Here is a 21,405-nt window from a genome sequence, read left to right as displayed (position 1 = left end):
TATAGTTTCCAGTACCGTGTGTGTGTGTGTGTGTGTGTGTGTCCATTACGGCTAAGGTAGCCACAACATTAAACTCACGAAAGGAAAGAAATTTCAAAACAAAATATCAAGCAAGACGTTTTCTAGTAATAGCTCACTTCTTATCTGAGAAAATTAACACTTTTAGATTGGAGAAAAAAATTATTAATAAGACCTTAGATTGTGTATATAAGCACTATAAAGTTTTCCTAGTGTTGGCTTTATCAAACAAATCCATAAACTTTTATCAGACTGGATCCTCTAAGTTTTGCAACTCTGTTATAAATTTGGTAAAATTATTACAGTATGAAAATTTAATGATTTCCATATGCAGCGTATTTATAAAAACCCTCTAAATAAACCTTTTTGGTATTCTATTCAAAATATTTTCATTGAATACTTATTTTGTTTTATAGCAAAATTACACATAAAACATTGGAGCTATCTATAAATACAATACTGTATTGATTATTCTGTTTAGTTTTCTTTCTTTATTCACTTTTTTATTATGTGTATCAGTTTGCTGCAGATACATTCCCAATTTTACAACTCTAGAGCAAATAAAATGATTATAAAAACAACTAAATGAAAAATTTTTAAAGTGAAATTACTTTTAAATTTCACATATGAATGTAATACTGTATAGTTTTACGAATTACCCAAAAGAATCAATACAAAACAAAACTAAAATTGTATAATTTTTTTCTTAATTGATTTGTAGTTCAGTGAGCCATAAAAGCTTTTATTTTGAAGGAAACTCTCCAGCAGAAATTTCTTGGTATGGAATTGCCGCTAGCTTGGTGCTATTTCTGTGAAGTACCTCGTTAGCTAGCTTGAGCCCGTTTTGTTTTGGTTATGTTACGCTGCGACTGGATCGTCAGACCGACGTTTTTCGGGTTCATGTCAGGGCAAAGCGCACTGTAATAAAGTGTTAGTTCATCTGCAAGCCTTTTTCTAAGAACAAGTGACTTAGACGACTTATATTGTTTTTTTTGTTGTTGTTTTTTTGGCTCTTCTGGGCTTCAACATCATGTATTTTCATCCAGGAGCTCCACTTTAAAAGCGGCGAAGCGGCGCAGTGAATCATGAATCTGCAATGAAAGACTCAGGAGAACCTTTGGGTCTCTTTCCGGGGCGCTTCCAGGCTCCCGGGGGTTAAGAAAGGATTTCTATAAATCCCTGACTTTATCGGGGAAGCGCCTGGAGAACCTGGAAGTCATGGCTCATCTACAGCAGACCGATCTGTCATATGCGTGGGAAAAGTATATGGACTGTAGGCTGCAGGGAGCGGATCTGCAGGTAAGGTTCTGCAGCAGTATGTATAGGATACATGCTCAGCTTTTTTGGTGGTGATCCTTGTCAGTGCTACACTGCAAGCCAGTAGTTCTGGAGGTGAAAAAATGCAATAAAAGTATCTTTTTTCATTTTAATACATATCAAATATAGTTAGCTTCATGTTGAACTTTTGAATGCTCCCTTGGGTTATAAGTCACATCCTGTCTGCATTGGTATCATTTTCCAAACCTTCTGGGCTGTCCAACAAGGTTGCAATAATCAGGAATGAAAAAGAGACATTGTTCAGACATTCTTATTGTCTACAACAATTACCTTTCCTGTTTTTTGACTTCCCAGAGTCAAAAAACTCTGACTCTGGGAAGTCAGACTTCCCAGAGTCAGACTTCCCAGAGTCTGACTGCCCAGACTCTGGGAAGTCAGACTTCCCAGAGTCAGACTTCCCAGAGTCTGACTGCTCAGACTCTGGGCAGTCAGACTTCCCAGAGTCTGACTGCCCAGACTCTGGGAAGTTTTTTGACTTCCCAGAGTCACTAAACCTTAGGGATTGTGTTCAGCAGTGTGTAAATGTCTAAGGTGGCTTAATAAGATGCTGTTTTTTCTTCTAAAAAGAGATAATAATCAAATATTCAAGAACTTTTTTTTTCTCCAGTTTTAATTGTAAGAACTACTGCTTTACTTTGTGCCTTTTTACTGCTTGTTGTAACCCAAAGAAGTTTATCATGACGTTACTCATGAATATGTTTATACAGTATGCCACCAGCATAATATCTATCAATTATACCTCACATTGCTGATATAGCATTACACCCAAACTACTACTACTCCTCAGATCTGTCCTAATCCTGCTTCAGAGCCATTAACCTCCACTGACTCCAGCTTTTGGAGAAAGAAATAATTTCACAAGTGTTGAAGTAGAAGCACGCACAAGCTGTGTGGTGAATCAGAGCAGAGATGGAGGCAGGTGTAAACCACAGCTTGTGTTACAGTGTGAATGCATTATTGTCTGAAAGGGCTGCGATGTGTTTGTTCAGAAATCTCTCCCAGACTACTGCTGCTCCTTTTGCCTTCCCCTCGTGCCGCTGGAGCAGAACGGCAGTCGGATCACGAGACCTAGATTAGGATCAGACTGCGTGTCTTTACACTCACCAGACACACACTTATTCAGAAAATATAGTGGCTCTCAACAGTCCAGACCCCAATTAAAATGCCAGATCTTATTTAATATAAAAATTATGCCAGAAATAACTGGTTTAGATGTTTACGTAATGCAAATGCTGGTACAATTTATCAGAAAAACAAAAACATCCAGTGTTTTAGTAACATTCTGCCTTGCAAAATGCTTGGAAAAGGACATCTGTTCTCTTTAGGTGATCCCAGATATTTTTGCCATTTTCAACTCTTTATGCTATTCTAAATTTAATCTTTTCCAAATCTATTGCTTAATCACTGTGATGCTAAAAATTAAAATCCGTCATAAACACGCCTGGAAGTTTTGCATCAAACTGGCTGTTATTTACTGATAATTTGATCCAGTTTGGCTTAAAACCCTATTTTTATCAGAAGAAAAATAACGTCACAGCATGATGCTGCCACCACCATGTTTCATAGTGGGAATAGTGCTTATGTACTGAGATCACAACACGTTTTTCCTACTTGGTTTCAGAATATCATTTGTTTTTCTTTTTTTGGAGGTAAAGGCTTTTCTGTTAGACCAGACAGCTTGTCGATTTGCCTTTTCATCACTTCTGGAGAAACGTCCAGGATTTGATTCACCGTTCTCCAATATTTTCTGCTATTACTCGCGATTCTTAGAGATAAATAAGATACTGTGGGTTTTGTTGCACTCTTGGATCTCTTCACATCGTGACTTCAGCCAAAGGATGCAAATGAGGAACAGCTACACTTTATTTCTAATCAGAGCTGCGATGTCCAGGAGGACTAACCATTAAAATTGTATCAACAGGTGCAGAAACAGAGGATTCATTTGAGAGTGTGCACACCTATACAAACAGATTATTGTGTCTTTGTTTCCCTCTAGTAGAAAAGCTTGTTTTACAGTTGAATTGTATGAGATACATTACAGTTCACTGACCTGAAATTTCACTTTTTGCTTTGTTTCGGTGATCTTTTTGGTCTTATCCTTGAAACTGGTGAGCTTAATCCTTATTTACCCGCTTTGCACCGAGGATGCTCTGAAGTTTCTAATAATCTTTTAACTTAATCTGTCACTTTTTGTTACGATGGCTCCCTTGGTACAACTGCGGTTGCTCCTGCACCTGTCAGTTTGATACGCGTGATCATTTAAGTGTACGAGACACACAGAGGAACACAGCTGTCCTCTCTAGAGTGCTACCTTTCCCTCTCAACTGAGCCTGATGTGGGGAAGACATGGTGACAGTTTGTCGTGCTCACATGGCTACCATCGCGCTACCAGCAAATGATGCTTTTTCACAACAGCACACGGTAAAGTTTGGCGGTCCGTGCCTTTTCTTTGTCAGACAGCATGCAGGTAGCAAAATGCGAAGGGATCCATCACATCGCAGCTCAGGAAATGTAGAAATGTTAGCTGGGATGCACAAAATTCGCATATTTATACACTGAACTGCATATTTTTAGGCTACAAAATTGAAGCGCATCATGTTTTCTTGTGGTTTTCTCAAATTCTGCAGTTGTGTAATTTTTGTCCCTTCCTGGAGCATTTTGACTTGTTATAGATTATTGTTGGTTCCTTCTCATCCAAGGAATACGCTGATGGATGAAAACGATCTATCAGTCATTTGCTGCCAGTAGTTTTCGTTTACATACACTTTGCCTTTTGTCTACAGAGATGCATATGCTCACATCGGTTTCACTGGACACTCAAATTGGTGGCACAAAAACGACACCAAAAAAATTTAGTTTTTGAGCAAAACTCCTTGAAAATTGAGGCTGTTAAAACATCTGCACTCCCGATGAGAGTAGATGTAGATGTCCGCTCATGCAGGCTAAATAAGACGGTGATTGTGGGAAATGTGTAAACACAGACAGCAGGAGGACTCTGCTCTTCTGTTTTGCATTTTAAACTGTGATCACACCTTGCAGTGAAATATGAAGGGTAAATAAACTCATTCTTTTGCAGCAGTTGATGAGAAAGCTTATATAAAAGAAGTGTGAAAACACCAGCGCTGAAGCTGCTGCCTAGTTATATCTGCAAACTTCACAGCTTTACTGTGCTGTCAATTGCATCAAATCACAATAAAAAGCAATAAAGTTTGTGCCAAAATGTAAAAAAAAAAATTCAAATCAGTAGAATATTTTTGCAAAAGTGCCTGATCTGATGTCCGTTTAACTTCTTCTGTTGTTTTTTTTACAGCTCAGTGACCAGGTTTGCTGCTGTTGGATTGTTAAAATTGACCTCCAGGTCACCTTTACTCTCATGACAATACTGTCAGCAGATGAATTACTAAGATAAAGAATTGATTTGACATATTAATTTTACTTCCTCTATTTTGGAGTAAAAACATTCTTTTGTTTATAAATGAAAGTTAAATAAATCCCTTTTTGCATTGCACGGATAAAAAAATCAAATAATTAAGAGTATTTACTTCAATTTAAAATCTTCCTTCAGGGGAGGTAAATCTGCAGTATGTGGTCAGTCATGTTTCCATTCTCGCTGTGTCCTGATGAACTGAGTCAATTTAGCAGAACGGTTTGTTGGGCAGGAGCCAACCATAAGAAGCAGGTTTTCTGTTGCCTGTCGATGTTGAGTTTCATTTTGAGGTAACAGGATGTTTCAAAATGTCAACGTGATGCGTTTGAGGCCCTGTTTTTTTTTTTTTTTTTGTCTTTATGTGCCAACTGTGAACTCCTGCTGAAACACCTTGTCTGGGTCTGTGTGTCTGATTCATCCTGTTCAGTGAAGTGAAGTCAGTCACACTCCTGGATTAATGCTAACTCTGCTTCTCATGGCTGATCGGTCCTGTAAGTACAGCTCTGCATCTCCTCTGCCTCCGGTCCTGTTTTTGTTTTATTGTTGGCAGTCATAAAAAGATGTGATGCAAATTATCTTTCATGCTTGGCGCAGCTCATCTACTCACAGCAATCTCATGTCAATAAAGTTGCTGAAATGTTTTGACTTCCTGAATGAGGGAAACCCTGGTTACACGTCCCAGCCGTATTTCATGTCGTTACGTTTTCACACTCGCCTGTGCCAGCACGTTCTGGTCTTTCTACGGTGAAGTCCTGATTGCTTTACTAAAGAAGATTAAACTTCTCAAGCGAAGCATATGGCAAAATGGGCTGAATACAAAGTAGCTCGTAGAGATTGCAAGACTGATCCACCTTTATTTCTCCATTGTGCAGCTTTCAATGTGCTTTGTATTTTTATTGTTCCTATTATCTCTTCAAAGCTGTACTTTGTAAAGTATAATGATGTTTATTAGGAAAAACTGCTAAAAAAAAAACCCAAAATGTGCTGCTGAATAAGGTGAAGGGTGAGTGATTTAATCTCTCTTTAGTGCTTATTTTTACACATTTACATACAAAACATTTTTGAATTCTGTAGCAATATGTCACCATAAGAATTGCATACAAGTTTTTGTAGCATTTAGCTCAGCAGAAAGGAGCATTGCAGCTTAAGCTTTGCAAAGCAAAAAGTGATGATGTGTGGGAAGCAGCATTAGTTGGACACAGTGTGGAGGAAAAATTATAATTGCTTTTTTAAAGTCTTCTTGCTTTTTGAGGACGGTTTTCTGAAATATTATAGAAATATGAAAACCGTTACCTGTTTTGGGGTTTATTTAGAGATGCTGGCTGATATCGGCTTCCTGTTGTTGTTGAGATCCAACCTAGAAACTTAAACTTGTGATTTTCTTTCATTCTAGATGAACATGTTTGTATGTTTTATAGTCATTCACCTCACCTGAAGGTGCGTTTGAGATATTTAGCTACAAAAACGCAAAGGGTCACAATTTTGGCGTTTGCGGTACAGTTACTGAAGTGTCCCAGATGCGTTTTGACGCTGCTTCAGTAAGGCGACTTATTTGTTTATAAATTACCACTCAAGTGTGAGTGGGTTAAAGATTGTAAAACCTATGAACAAACAACTGAAGACAACTGTGGTAAAAGTCTGGTGAATCATTACAGAAGAGGAAATCCACACGAATGAAGTATATTTGTGGGTTTTTTTTAGAGCTCTATAGAAAAAGGCCTGCATATCATTTGCTAAACCTACTTTCTACTACTTTCAGTGAATAAAATCTTTAATTCAGTGATTTTCCCTTTTTCAAATCACATGGATTCACAATGACTCACCTGTTTGCTCATTTAGGGAAATAGATGACTGTGACGTCTTGTGATTATCACACCGCTTTTTTCAGCATCCTCATGTTGATCATTGTAATTTATTTTTATAGCTTCCACACTTTCCTCATGTTATTTATGATGATTAAATTGAAGTTCTGAAGCTGCCAGGACTTTTTCACATCTGCATTTATCGTTCTGGCCCGTAGTTTGAGTCCAGCTCGTGCCGATCGCTGACTTGTTCCACTCGACTGGCTGAAAGGATGAATAATTCATCTCCTTTGTTCCAGGCTGAGTCAGACCTCTGAACCATTGCTCCTCTGCCTCAGCTTTTTTTCCACCTACAGACACGTTATTAAGTCCATTGCTGCTTTAAAAAGAAAAAAAAAAACCAACATTGTAAGAGCAGAACAGAGTGACCAGAGCAGGATGATAATTTTAAGTAACATTGGTTTACACTTCCTCTGCGTGTTATTTTCAGCCGAGTGGGTTTGACACATTTTGCTCAGTTTGAGCGGAAATGTGGAACGTTAGGCGCTCCTCATGACGCTCATCACCCAAACGTCAAATTGCATCAATAGGAATTTCTTACGGGAAGAGAGTGGAAATAAATAAATAAATAAACTGTTACATAAGCAGCAGCACGGCTCTTCCCTCTGCCAAGTTGTAGTCTAACCAATTATCCAGAGAGCTGCAGAGTTTGTACCGATAAGGGTGACTCAGCTATGAGACTCCCATGACCAGTTCTCCCATGATCGCCACACTGGACGCAGCCACTGGATCCGAGGGGTTTCATATTGCAAACATGCATCGTTTTCATGCAAATGGAGGGATTGAGTTTTGTTGTTTTCCATTCAGTTTTGAGTTTCTGTTTTCAAAAAGTGCAAGTAATGGAGATGAATTAGTTTATCGATTGCTGAGCTCCAGGTTTTGTTTTTTACCCTTTGGTCTCTTGATTCCGCAGCATTCAAAATGTTTCTTTGTAGATTTTCTACAATAAGTCGCCATTGAGCCGAATTGATGTCATACTGTCTGTGTGGAAGTTTTGCATATATTTTAAATATAATTGGAAATTGTGCCCGTACTGTCCAGTATTTTTATTCTTTGTTCTGTTTTTCTACACATTTTTATATTTTATTTTGTGTGAGTTTATTTGCTTTTTTTGTCAATAACCTTTACTGTGACAAATTATATTTCCATTTTGTCTTTCTCTATTATCAGAGATCAAATGATAAGCCGTCTTTAGCCTCATATTTTAAGAATTAGCATGGTTAGCTGGGCTGGGATCACTAAACCATTTCCAAATTGTAAAAGCACAGAGTGGAGACCGAATAAAAGTGTAGGTGGATGCATAAGCTTTTTACACTTTCACTTTCTTATTCACAAAGGTTGTTGAAATCAAAACAGCTGATTCTTTCCTGTATATTTTTCTAAAACATATCGCCAAAGAAGAACTCTTGCTAAGTATGTAGACAAGCTTATAAATGTAAATCAAATAATTTTTTATCATTTCTTATTTAAATTTCAACACTTGTTCCACACATGAATCCCTCTAGCTCACTTGTGTCAAACTCAGGGCCTGGGGGCCAAACATGGCCCACTCTAGCTTTTCCATCAACAAACAAATGGCGGCAATAATCTGTAGCAGTTGGTCTCCACCCATCCAGAAAACCGTAATGTTTGGTGGCAAATGATGAAAGACGTTAATCAGTTCACAGGGAAGGTTAAACACTGAGCTCTGTGAACCAATTTCCCTCCTAAGCTGTGTTCACTGGTATCGGCCATGTCGCCATTATCAAATCAAAGTGGTGCAGAATGCATAACAATATTGGATTAGAGCCCTGGAGGAAAAACAAAACAATCCTGTTGCTTGGAAATTATCTCCAACCATTTGGTTTTCCTTTCCCATTTGATGAATACAAAAACACAGATAACGCAGGGACAAACAGATCCATTTAGACACAAATTTTTAGATTTATTTAACAGCGCAAGTTGAGGTCCAGAGCTGCTTCAGGGCATAGTTTATATGAACTAATGACAGATCTGGCAGCTTTGCAGCTTTGATTTACTGCCAGTTTTTCACCGCTGCTTTTATATCTGCTTCTCATCTGTTGCATTTGTTTCTTTCACCACTGTGATCATGTCAACTTTCATGTTTTCCCCATCTTCCTCTCTGTCCTCTCATCCATTCCTTTCTTTTTCCTCCTTTTTTTTTTTTTTGTTCCTGCGTATGGCTTTGTTCAGCCCCCTGATGTGCTGTGACCCAAACCCACCCATCCACCCACCTGCTCACCAAACCCATCAGTGCTTTGGTTGGGTTTTTGTCCCAGCTGTTGACCCTGACCCCGGTGAGTGTGGTCCATTCTGCACCTTCATCTTGCAGGATTTAAAACTACGAAATGCACTTTCTTTATTATGGTCAGAGTAAAATTAGATTTTGATTATTTAGATGTGTCATTATGTCTCTGTTGCAGGCATATTGAGCTGTTAGCATGTTATAACAGCTATGAAACCGACCTCAGTCAGAGGCTTCTTCAGATTTGATGCAAGATTGACTGTTACTGGGTATCCTTCTTGCTCACAACATCTCTATCCACAATAACTTTATAATCTCCATATCTACATTTTCTATGAAAAAAAGTGATACAATAATGCACATTTCTTAACTCTTAAGTGAAATAAAAATACAAATACAAAATATCCTAAATATGTGAATATTTTAAAATTATGCAGCTGAGGTTATAGAATAAATGTAAAATGCATATCTAAATGTATTTAAAAATAAATTTCTAAGCTCGAGTGACAATTTTGCACCATGTAAACAAGTATAGCAGCAGCACCTCTTACTGAAGGAGTGTCAACTTCTGCTATTTGTACACCAATGAAAAGTGAAAGTGAGTTTTTAATCCACTTTCTGAAAAATACGCAGTATCTGAAAGCCAGAAACACTCAAACTAGTTAGATACATGCACATTTATTTACTATTTTTGCACCATCTGTCTCCTTTTTAATCCAGTTTTATGAATGCTTGGATAGAGATTGATAAAAAGAATTGGTTTTATTGTTTTTATATGCAAGATTTGAGTCAATTTTCTCTCCTATTTACAGGGTTTTACAGGGACAAATGTAGTTTACACACTTAATATGTAGATTTATTCAAATGTTTTTGGTTCATTTCTTCAGCTGTCTTACAAATGAGGTTTGCACTCTGATGAAGATATTCTGCAAATTGCAAACCTGCTACACAAAATGCAGACGTGTTAAATCAGTTGATCTCTAGAGTAGATCTGTCAAATAAAAACAGTTTTTAAGAGTGTTGCATCTTGAAATATAATTTATATAATAACCAGCCTGGTAAAATATTGTCAGAGGTACCTCCATGCTTTAATACTTAAAAATGTGCATGTTGAATTTATTTAAATTACCTTTATCCTGATTAGAGACGGGTCTGTGACGGACATGTTTACATTTACTTACCTGTGTTTGTGCATTGTATTTTAGGTAATCTAAATATTAGTCATGGTTTATTTTATTAGCCTGTTCCTATTGAAGTAGATGTTTTTAGTCTATTGCACCAAAAATGTTATTTTTAAACCGTTTTCACTCTTTATTGTGTCAATTGCTGCAACTAATGATTGATTTAGTTATTGGATAATGGGTTGCTTGGATAAATTGGCACTCCTTTTATAAAATAGATATAGAGATATATTTTAAAAATGCAAATAAACAACTCCATTCCTTTTTAAAATAAGAAAATAAACATTTTATAGTGAACGCTTGGTCATTTCTATGACCAAGCTTCATACAAATGACCAATGCATCCTTTGCATTTTTTTGTAGAAAATGCAAAGGATGCATTTTCAACCAAAAAAATACTTTTAACATCAACATGTGAAAAGCTTTCTATTTATTCAACATCGTTAAGGGCAGATCTGTTCACTATTTTTCTATTTTTGGAAAGCAAAAGGGGCTTAATAGAAGCCACAACTATGCCACTTGGTTTGAACATATTTATTAAGTTTTTCTTTATTTTCAATGCAAAACTGCACAATTTTGGGTTAATTATTGTTCTGAATATGTTATTATTTCAGCATTTGGCCTTTTTTTTATTTTTGAGTCTGTCAACTCCAGTTTACGATTAATCGATTCCTAAATTAGACATTTCAATAATCAATTCATCACGATTAATCTGATTAATCGTTTCAGCTCTAGTCGTGTCGTTGCCATCTTAAGTCACAGTGGTTGTGGAGCGGTGTGGATTCTCAGGCTTCTTGACCCAGACAGTCAGGGATCAGCATCGCCTGAATGAATCCCATCAGTGGTGTCAGATTAGCAGAAGCGTAAAGAAACCTCCTGTGTGGGATGACGGACAGCGGCACGCTGGCATGTAAGCCAGGAAGGTTTAGCATGCTGCCATGGAACCAGTAATGCTGTTAAGCGAGGTCAGATGGCTCATCTCACCATTTAGAAAGTCACAGTTTCTCTTGTTCTGACTTCTTCACTCAGATTTAATCTAATATGGGGTTATTTCAGTATTATTGATTTGTTGTGCTTGAGAAATAAAGGAGAAATAAAAACTGCACACTAGTTTCCGCTGGTTTTTGTATCTGGTGAAAAATCAAACCTGAGCTGTCACTTTAAAACTATCTAACTCATTGTTAAGCTTCCTGAGAAAAGGAAATATTTGTTTGATACACATCTCAGTTCCTCTTCGTCTATGTGCAAGTACCAATCACGTTGTCGCTCTTGTTTCTCGTTTGTGTTTCGATTCTCAGATCAGCCTTCAGAGTCTGGAGAATTTCCTCTGTCTCTTCCACTACGTGCAACACCACCCCAATAACAGCACCAAAGATGCTCTGAAATTCTGGTAAGATTTCCTCACCGTATCGTCGTTTTACGATAATCAATGTGTTTATCTCGCTTGGCATGTGTAAGACCTTGGTGGTGTATTTGAAATCCATTAAAACTGTAGCAGTTCTTTACAGTTACAGGAAACTTTTAATCATAATTTTTAGTAGAAATAATGACCAAAGAGTTCAGTGAGTACTGATCGGATGCACGATATATCGAATCACAATATGTTTGTGAAACATTGCAATCACACAAGAAATGCTGGGGGAAATATTTGGTGGGACACAATATTTTAAATTTCATGCATTGTTGTTCCAATTTTAATAATATTTTTTCTCCTCATATTTCTTCCCCACTTTTCATTGGGAAGAAAACTAAGATCAGTCTCATTGTAGTTTTCAGAAATGGTATCGGCTTTACCTTTTTACATTTTCCTGAACTATTTTCAAATCTTTTCTCACGTTAAGAGCTGTTGCTTCCGTTTACATTTTAAATATTGAAGTGAGACTAATATAAGATTACAACACTGACTTTGAAACTTCAATTGCAGGTGCTTAAATATTTTAGAAGTAAATATTTTCATATTGTGGATGTTTTAATTTCTGTATATTCAGCTTTGTGGTTTTTAACTCAAGGGTTTCAAAGAATTTCAGGACTTTACGAAGTCATTAATACTAGGGATCAGTCTTTTAAAAAAGACTGACCTTCCCATTCAGATTTTGACCTACACCAATTTTTAATTGTTTGTTGTTGTTTTGTTTTTTTACAACTTACACCGACAGATATAAGATTACAATACACCTTCAATGTTACAATCTTATTTTATTGAAAAACATTGAACAAAACCCATAAAACTATTTTGTTTTACTATCAAATCTGGATGTAATGTTTAGATTGCTGTCCAAACTACTATATCGTCTAAGCCAAACAAACAAACAAAAAAAAATCAGTTCCTCTAATCGTTTATTTTTTTTCACATCGTAAAACTTCTTCAGCCTTCTTTCATGGCTGATTTTGAGGCCATTGCAGATATTGGTGGATAAGTATCATCATGTCTCCCGAAATGAAGGAAATCAGGGTCAATAAATCAGCTGGGCGCAATACAGCTTAAAATGTTCATATCTGGTTTTCTCAAAAATTTCTAATGTTGTTGACTAGGACTTTAAGTAATGGACAAAATTGTACGTTATATGTCAAGTGGAAGAAAAAAGATGCTCTTAAAATTTTCTGACAAATATCTAAAAAGTGTGCTGTGTGTTTTAATCTAAAAGAAATCCAGTTAAACAACCTGGTACAGTACAGACATCACAGAGGTTTGTTAGAAAACATTAAACTAACGTCATCAGAAAGATGAAGAAACAGACCAGACAGGTCAAGAGTGGAGAACTCTAAAGCAGGGTTGGATTATAAAACAATAATCCGAGGTGTGGCAGTATAATTCGGCCAAAAAACGAAACTGATCAAACCTGAATGTAGGGCAAATCTGGAATGACACCTGTTAGCAGCTGCAAAAGATTTACAACTGTAGGTTCACCTTCCAGCAGAAAAACAACCCTAAAAATCATAATTTTCATGCCTTAAATGGTCTAGTCAAAGTCCACACTTAATTCCAATCAAATATCTGATCTGTGGCTAAATTCTAAAATCAATCCTAAACTGCATTGAAAGTGTTACATCCGCTGCCAGCAACATTGCATCAATGGAAAGTAGATTGTGTGTTTGCAGACTCTGGTATTGTTTGCACTGCAGCCAGATATACTGATTCTGTAGATAAACCCTGTTTGTCTCTCTAACGTCACCGTAGTTGTGGAGTCTCCATCGACCGTGCATTGTACACAGGAAACCTCCCTGTGCCAACCAGGCCTCTGTTTGTCAAACATTTAAAGCTGGACTCCCAAAAAAAAGAACGATGAATGAAACCTCTGATGGAAATGACTGGGCTGCAGATAAGAAGCTCAAAACAACTGGATGAAGGGGGGGGGACTGCAAACCTAAAGTCGGCAGCTGTGTGGAAGCAATTATCTCTGTTTACTTGGCTTTAATCAGTTTCTTGTGGTAGGGAGGACAGGACTAAGAAGCCGTCAGAGAAAATAGTGGCTGTAATTGTTGTTCAACCAAAGCTCTGCTGTGGAAAAAAAAAACATTTAATACTAGGGCTGAAACGATCAATTGGATTAATCAGTTATTGAAATAATCGTCAACTAATTTAGTAATCCATTAATCGTTAAGTATACAGACTCCAAAAACGGCTGAAAGGACAATAAACTCAGATCAGAAATTTTTGTGTTTAAGATAAAAACAAAACCTTTGTCAGTACATTTGTTCTACCCAGAACTCCTCTAGTGACAGTTTTAGCTTCACTTAATGAAGCACATTTTTCTACCTAATTATTATTATTTAGATTGATAAGTCAATGGCTCAGCTTTTCAAACGTTGGTAATATTTTTTTAGCTGGAGAGTAAAATTCAAATTCAAAACTACCTTATTGATCCCAAATGGAAATCAAATTGCATTCTTTGCTACAAATGAAGGAATGAATTATATTGCATTTTTGGAAATAAAATTTTGTTTTTTTTTGTTTAAAAAAATTTATGGACGTATTTGTTCATTGGCATCTTTACGGTATTTCTATTGTCAAGAAAATGTTTACATGAAATATTTGTAGATTGTGCCAATTTTTTTCAACCAATTAATCAATTAGTCGTCAGAATAATTGATTAATCAATAACTAAAATAATCGTTAGTTGAAGCCCTATTTAATATAAACTAAAATATTCAAACTAATAAATTACTGAAGATTATACAGTGCAAATTGTATAATCAAAACTACTTTATTGATTCTAAAGGCAAATTAAATTGTATTATTTACTGCAAAAGAAGGAAAGAATACATTATCTTGGGAAATACATTTTTATTTAAAAAAATTAATTGAATTATTTGTTTATTTGCATCTTTACTGCATTTCTGATATTGTATTAAAAATGTTTACATAAAATATTTATAGAATGTGCCAATTTTTTCCATCCGATTTATCGATTGGTCATCATAATAATTGATTAATTCAGATATCATAAGCTGGATAGCGTAAAGCAGAAACATTGTTAACATCTAGTTAGAGATAGAAATACTCTTCATGTTGTATTTGCACTGCATGTTGTATCCAGTTCATCCGAGCACATATTCAGATGCAATTACGGTTCAATTAAATCCAGTTATAACACAACGCAGTCAAATTCAGTTCATCATATGTGCCACTTAGTAAAAATGGGATAATGGAGCAGAGTGGTTGATGATGGTTGATCAGCAGTGGACAGGGTCTTCACAGAAAGAGGAAAAGAGAAAGAGGAGCAGGAAACCAGGCTTAGTATAATCGGCTTTCTGGGGCAACCAGATGGGGGGTTGAGCGTGAAGGAAAGAGACAGAAAGCACAAAAGCACTGAGACATGAGTACATTTCTATAGGGGGAAGAAGGAAGGTCTGTAAGTAGTTGAAGACAGTAATTTCTCTATCAATGCTTTTTTTTCCAGAAAAAAGACAAGAAAAATATAGAAAAAAAGATGTTATAAGTGAAAAAAAAAATCTATAGACTTAGAATTATTGGCTTAAAACAAGCTCTTATATCTTGGGGAAAAGTTAATGTGAGCTAATTTTTTTTAATTTCATGACTACTAAGACATTTACACTAGAAACTAGTCAAAAATACTGTGCGTTTATTGTATTATTTTAATGAATTCATACATTTTTAGTCAGATAATGGGTTTATTTTATAATACTATCCCTACGACACCTTTTCTTTGCTTTTAAAGACTCTCCCAGTAGACTTAGTGGAAAATACAAACGAAAGTGTCTATCAATGACGGTTGCCGACTGAGGTCTTCTGCAGGGCACTGGGTGCTTGTCAGTGTTACCAAGACCAGTCCCCTCGCCATGTGACATCACATGCTTTCATGTGATACGCTGATCTGCTGCGAATCTGGAAAGCCTCCATTTGAAATTCCGATTTAATGGAATTTGTGCAGCAGAACAGAGAAATCAGTCAGCAGTCATGTGAGGAAGTGTGCAGATCCAGCTAGCAGAACTGAGTCAAGTTTGGAGCGCATACAAGATGTGTGGAGGGAAACCGTTTTTTCCTGCAACATTTGGTAAGACCATGCAGATTGTATGTGTGTATCTGTGCTTTTTGATCGGTCTCTGGGTTTTTATTTGACTGTTTTAAGACAAAAAAACAGCCTTAAAACGGCTGCATTGCTAGTGCTACCTTCATGGTTTTTGTGGTTTCTAATTATTATGCTGTCCTGGTGCCATGTGTTAAAGGTGCTGCTGACTTTAGAAAGGATTTTCAGTAATTTGTAGAAAAGAGAACCTCTTAAGAGACACGTGCTTGTTGCAAACATGTGCAGCAGCTTGGGGCTGCTCTGAAAAGCATGAGGAGGGATAATCGCACAATCCAGATTTCTAACGAAATCTTTGTTGCTTTAAAGATTACCTCATACACGTGATCTGTGTTCAGGAAGCTCTAGTCTGTAAGTAATTAGATTTTTGCCACAGCCTTTTGACATTTTGTGTCTTTCCTTGCAGCTCAGACATGAGTGGGGCCAGTAACACCCTGGCCAGAGAGTTTCTGACGGATGTGCACCAGCTATGCAGCGCGGTGGCCCAGAGAGCCGAGGCGCGGGATGAGGATGAGGAGGAGAGTCACATGGTGGCGCTGGGCGAGTACCTGGTCAGGGGGCGGGGCTTCCTGCTGCTCAGCACTCTGGATGCCATCATTGATCAGGTAGGAAAAAGCTAATGTATGTTTTCCCTTAAAGTCAAATCATGGTAATAAAAAAACTGAGATAAAATTTGAAAGTGCAGCACAGAATATTTCCAGATTTTATTAGTTTCTCTATTGTCTATAGACAAAAATGTATTAAAAATGTTTTTTTTATATTTAAATGATCTGCTTTTGTCTTTTGTTTTAATCACTTCACATATTGAGTTTAATGTCTGATGAAGTAAAAGGGTCAGAGGTCAGAGATTTAAAGGAAACATGTGATTAAAAAGCATTAAAACTGCCTGTTTGGTTGCACAAAAAGGAAATGAATAAAGAAAACAATAATAATTTTAGATGTTATAGATTTAGAAGCAATAAAACAATCTCAATATAATTCAAGATTACCAAATAAACAACAATTTACCATATCAGTGAATCTGATTCTAATGTCAACTTTGTGGTTTTGTACGTTTTATAAAATTTCAGGTAGATTTTTTTTTTCCCCCAGAAAATTGCAGAAAATAAAAAATCTAGAAATTTGAGATCAGATAAGTGTTTGATATTTAAAAATTACTGGAAGCCTGCACAGCTTGTCTAATTTAGCACAGCATACCTAATTTTATTTATCCCAAATTGTAGCTGCTTTTAGTTGCAGATTTAGTTTGGCATGGTAAACTCTAAACTACTACTGCAGTACTGTTGAACATTCTTCATTCATTTAATTGTTTTTCACCAATAAGGATGCAGAAGATAAATGATAACATTTACATCAATATAATATATATTTGTACTGATAACAGTGCAATAAAATGTTTAAATAAACAGAAAGGTTGTGCTCTAATTAGATGCTGTAAAGTTTTATGAACTAACCACATTTTCAGTTTTCTAATTGAAATGGCTTTTCTCTACAGAGGATGCTTAAATTTCACTGAAGTTTCAAATTCTTTGCACTTGCTTCTCCAGTATCCACCTGTTATCAGTTGGAAACATTTTTGCTTGCCCTTCAGGGTTCAGTGCCTAAATATATATTTAGTGTTGATGATGTGGATCTTCAGCAGCAGAAAGAGGGGGGGAATGTTTTCTTTGCAGCTTGAGTGAAATGGTAGGAATGGCCTCACAGAAGGAGGTATTGTTTCTCCATCAACCAGCACCAGGCTCCGACAGCCCGCTGTTTTGTCTGTTCAGATCGTTGTTGTCTGCACGCTTCAACCATGAGTGTTCTGGGAAAGATTTTCAGTTACATTCACAACTTTTAGGTTTTTAATTGCGTTCAGAGCATCGTGTCTCTTCGTGCTCTGTGTGAGTCCTTGATGGAGTTGGAAATAATGTGACTTTAGGGAGTTATGGTGCCCACTTTGTCAGAAATCTTCCTGCTGCTTAGTCAGACGACACCTATAAAATTTCAGGGTTTTGCAAAGCGTTTAGTGTCCATATTTTATAAAAGCTGCAGAATAGGCCTAAAGGAATATGCAGATTAAACCCAAGCAGAGTTTAGACTTCTGTGGTTAATTCAGGAAACTCAGACTGAGGTGACATAAGGACAGCAAAGCGATGATTAAACAAACCCCAAGGTTGTAAGTCTTTTTTGTTGTTGTTGTGTGACACAGAAATATGGCCCTCTTCATCAGTTTTACAAAAAACAGTACTTCTATGAAAATAAAACTTGAATGGTATGCAAGTTATTATAAATATGACCTCACGTGTCTGGGCCTGCACTCACTGTGTATAATTCTCATTTGAGTTTAGCATTTTGTCTGCGAATTTAAGGCATGCATGTGGAAATTGTCATCACAAGCTCTGGCTGTGTGCGTCAACAGCATCCCGCGAGGGATCAGCTCCAATGTGGCAATCAGAGCTACTTTATAATCAGCTTGTGTGTTGCTAATGCTAATTGCAAATCAGAGAGATAGGCTTGTGATTCAGTAGAAAATGACTCGTGAATTGTATTTGTCTCACTGGGTTGGGAATACCCTCCTCTGTAGCTTTGCTGTGGATTCTGTCAATGAAATGTTTTGTATCTTTAATGACTGAGAAACGTAACTCTGCTGTCTGTAGAGATCATATTCAGAGTCATGAGCCAGATTTTTTAATAGAGCTGGACAACAAGGTCAATAGTGCAACATCACACAATATTTTATGTATCAAGATACAGAATATACATGGCAGATTTTAAAATACACTCTTATTCTCTGTATCAGTAAGCCTGTCACAATCAGTAAATTAACTGCATGATGATTTAAAATAAGTGTGATAATTTGTATACTGATGATTGATGGTGTTGGAGCATCATTTTGAGGACACTTTCTGTCACACCACTTGGTTTTTCTCACGTGTTGTTAAAGCTCTACAAGCATGTCGTACATGGTAGAGATTAAAATACTGATATATTATCAGATGGCCTCTGCAGTCAGACACTCTCGCTCGTTTGCTTTGGGTCGTGAGAAAAAATTACTTGCTACTGCAGCTAATTATGGGGAACAAAACCCTGCAGAGGTAAATATAAAGAATTGTTACATATTTGTTTAATAATACAATAACACTGTTGGTACCTGATAAACATCCATTCAGAAATGAAAAAAATTACATTTTAAAAACTTGCTTGATTCCTAGAAAATTTACAATCTGTGTTAAATTGTACCAGAGATCTTAAACTGCTAAACAAAACACTAAAACTGAAAATGTTTTACAAATGTTTGGCAAATCAAAACAATCTACATTCAGCCTAAAATACTCTATTCCTTATTTGACAGGTCACAGTGTTAGATTTTGAAATAAAGCTCATCTATCTTTTTCCTCATGGTCAAAAAATAATAATGCAAATAAATTAATTTGAATTTTATGTTACGTCTAAAATCTGAAGTTTGTTTCATCATTGTGTTGTTTTTTATTATTAGAGGAGCCTTCATTTCTAGGTTAAGATTTTGTACCATAATTAAACAGTTGAGTATAAACTGTTGACATTTGAAACATCATATTCAGAACAAAGTGTTTTTAACCCCCCATTTAACCTTTTATGTTTGACAAATGATCAGGTTTGATCTCTTTTTAATTAACACATGACAGAGGAATGCAAGTTTGCAAGGATTACACGTCTGAATCAAAATTCCTCGAAGTAAGCCCATCATGTAGCTGCTACATTGCTCCCTGCCACATTTCTACTGAAAACCTCAAATAAAAAAAATATAAAGCATCATTTGTAGCTAGAAATATTTGCAAATTAGAGTTTTGTAAGTGATAACAATGAAGACTGAACAAATATTTAAATTTAGGGAGGAGAGGACTTAGAGGGAGTGTCTTGGCGTGGTGACAAAGTGGAACCAAAGTGACGACTGAAAGGATTTTTTTCTTTCTTCCTCCATCTAAGTAAGTCACTGTCATCTGTTGAACTCTCAGGAGCTGACTTGTCGGGAAGAGCTGCTAACTCTGCTGCTGTCGTTGCTGCCTCTGGTCTGGAAGATTCCTGTGCAAGAGGAAAAAGCTCCAGGTCTGTTGTCAACTATTGTTGCCACCTTATTTATTAATTTCTGTGGTTTTGCTAATGCCGACACTTTCCTATTGTAACTTGTGTTTTTATGTTGCTTATCTGTAACCCATGTTCATGTTACAATTTGGAGGTTGCATCACTTTATCATCCAGCAGCTTTACAGCATTTGTTTTGATTCGTTCGTATGAGGACAGATGAATGTTTTCTTTTTGGCTTTAACTATAACTTTTGATATCATCTTCACATGACAGCAATAAACTTTTATTTTCTCAATGCTGCACTTCACTCGGTTTCTTTTGGCAGTCTTGAAAGTTTAGAAATCTATAAAGCTTTTAGTATTTTACAAGTTTGGAGTAGCTTAAAAAATGAAAGTGAATTATGGAATTTTTTTTGTATTTTCAGGTGTTTTTCTTCATGACAGAGTATCTTAAAATGTTGCTCTAATTAGTGTTTTTCATTCTTTCATTCATACAAGATGATGCAAATCTTGTATAAAAGATTTGCATCATCAATGATATATTAATTCCTGACTGAAGATCTGCAGATGCATACATACTGACACACCTTAAGGCTTTATGGATAGATGCTCCTCTATTTAAATGAGAAAACAGATAATGACAATGGAAAGTGTGTTGCATAAAGTATAATCATCTGCCATGAATTGAAATTGTTCTTTTTATATATTTAAGCCTAGAAATGAGCAGAGAATGTTCCAAGAAATATGAAAATTCCAGCTTTAGAAGTCTGAAACTTAAAAACAAATGTGTAGGAATCCAGATTACATTTTTTGTTTTTAACTAACTTTTAATTATTGCAGCTGTGAGCAGCACAACCTGTCGCAGGAGAACATTTGTGTTTGCAGAGCCCTATGACCTGAGATTGACTCCGGCATTTAGAAGAAGGCTGCTGATCTTCTGTAACATGGAGTCTAGACATTTTTTTGTTTAATTAATTTTTGCTTTCTGAAACTTTTAACACACAAGGTTTTGGGTCTTGGCTAGGCATTAAACTGTTGTGAGATTGCCACAAAGTGATAATGCTGAATAAAATGACCATGACTTCATGATATCATGTCTACTTATAAATTAAAATGTTTCACATCATGAGTAAATATGAGGACCATAATTGTAAATATGAGCAAAATGCACAAAATCTACAAAATTCTTTTATTTTCAAGAAATGCGTTCCATTGTACCATTATTTATTACATTTTCAAGTTTTTTTCATTTTAATGCTACACCTAAAATGTCATAACTTAATATAATATCGACACGTCATTGGTTTCATTACATTTAAATTGTGAAAATGATGACGTTGTTAGCAAGTACTATGTTACACAACATGATAAGTATGTTTATTAAAACTGGAAATATTTCTCAACTACAAAATTTTACTTTATTATAAGCCTGTGAAACCTTCTTTCAACCTGCTGACTAGCAGTGCACAGCAACAGGTGGGAGAGGGACAGAAAGGTTGCCCCATACTCGGCCCACTCAAGACCTACCTTGATATACCTTTAATACTAGTGGGAGAAAGACAAAAGATAAATCCTACAACCACTAAACTGTAGGATTACCACATTTTAGTTTACTACTTCATTTTTGTTTACATTTTGTGAAGAAGGAAGACATGTCTTTAGAGGCTTTCATGTCATTTCCTTCAGTGGTTCTTAGTGCAGGTTAATCAAAAGGTTTGGTTTCTTTGACACAGTGCAGTGTGA

General features: G+C 36.2%; 1 protein-coding gene across 7 annotated transcripts in view; it reads left to right on the top strand.

Moving 5' to 3' along the window:
* lyst (lysosomal trafficking regulator) overlaps positions 1 to 21,405 on the top strand; it is a 76,986-nt gene that overhangs the window by 371 nt on the left and 55,210 nt on the right. For 4 of the 7 annotated variants that reach the window (XM_081616053.1, XM_081616052.1, XM_081616054.1 and 1 more), the window contains exons 1-4: positions 814 to 1,317; positions 11,370 to 11,461; positions 16,024 to 16,222; positions 19,595 to 19,685. In XM_081616053.1, coding sequence (XP_081472179.1) covers positions 1,237 to 1,317; positions 11,370 to 11,461; positions 16,024 to 16,222; positions 19,595 to 19,685 — 463 coding nt within the window. In that variant the 5' untranslated portion in view covers positions 814 to 1,236. Of the gene's footprint in view, positions 1 to 813; positions 1,318 to 8,871; positions 8,943 to 11,369; positions 11,462 to 15,475; positions 15,588 to 16,023; positions 16,223 to 19,594; positions 19,686 to 21,405 lie in introns of those variants that run through there. The other 3 variants (XM_081616051.1, XM_008430247.3, XM_008430244.3) reach the window with 3 other exon arrangements.

This window comes from Poecilia reticulata, chromosome 15 (genome assembly GCF_904066995.2).
Source record: "Poecilia reticulata chromosome 15, P_reticulata-male-v2, whole genome shotgun sequence".
In the NCBI taxonomy this organism is placed as follows: Eukaryota; Metazoa; Chordata; class Actinopteri; order Cyprinodontiformes; family Poeciliidae; genus Poecilia; species Poecilia reticulata.
Note: the sequence above shows the minus strand (reverse complement) of the source record. Positions and strands in the feature narration are given on the sequence as shown.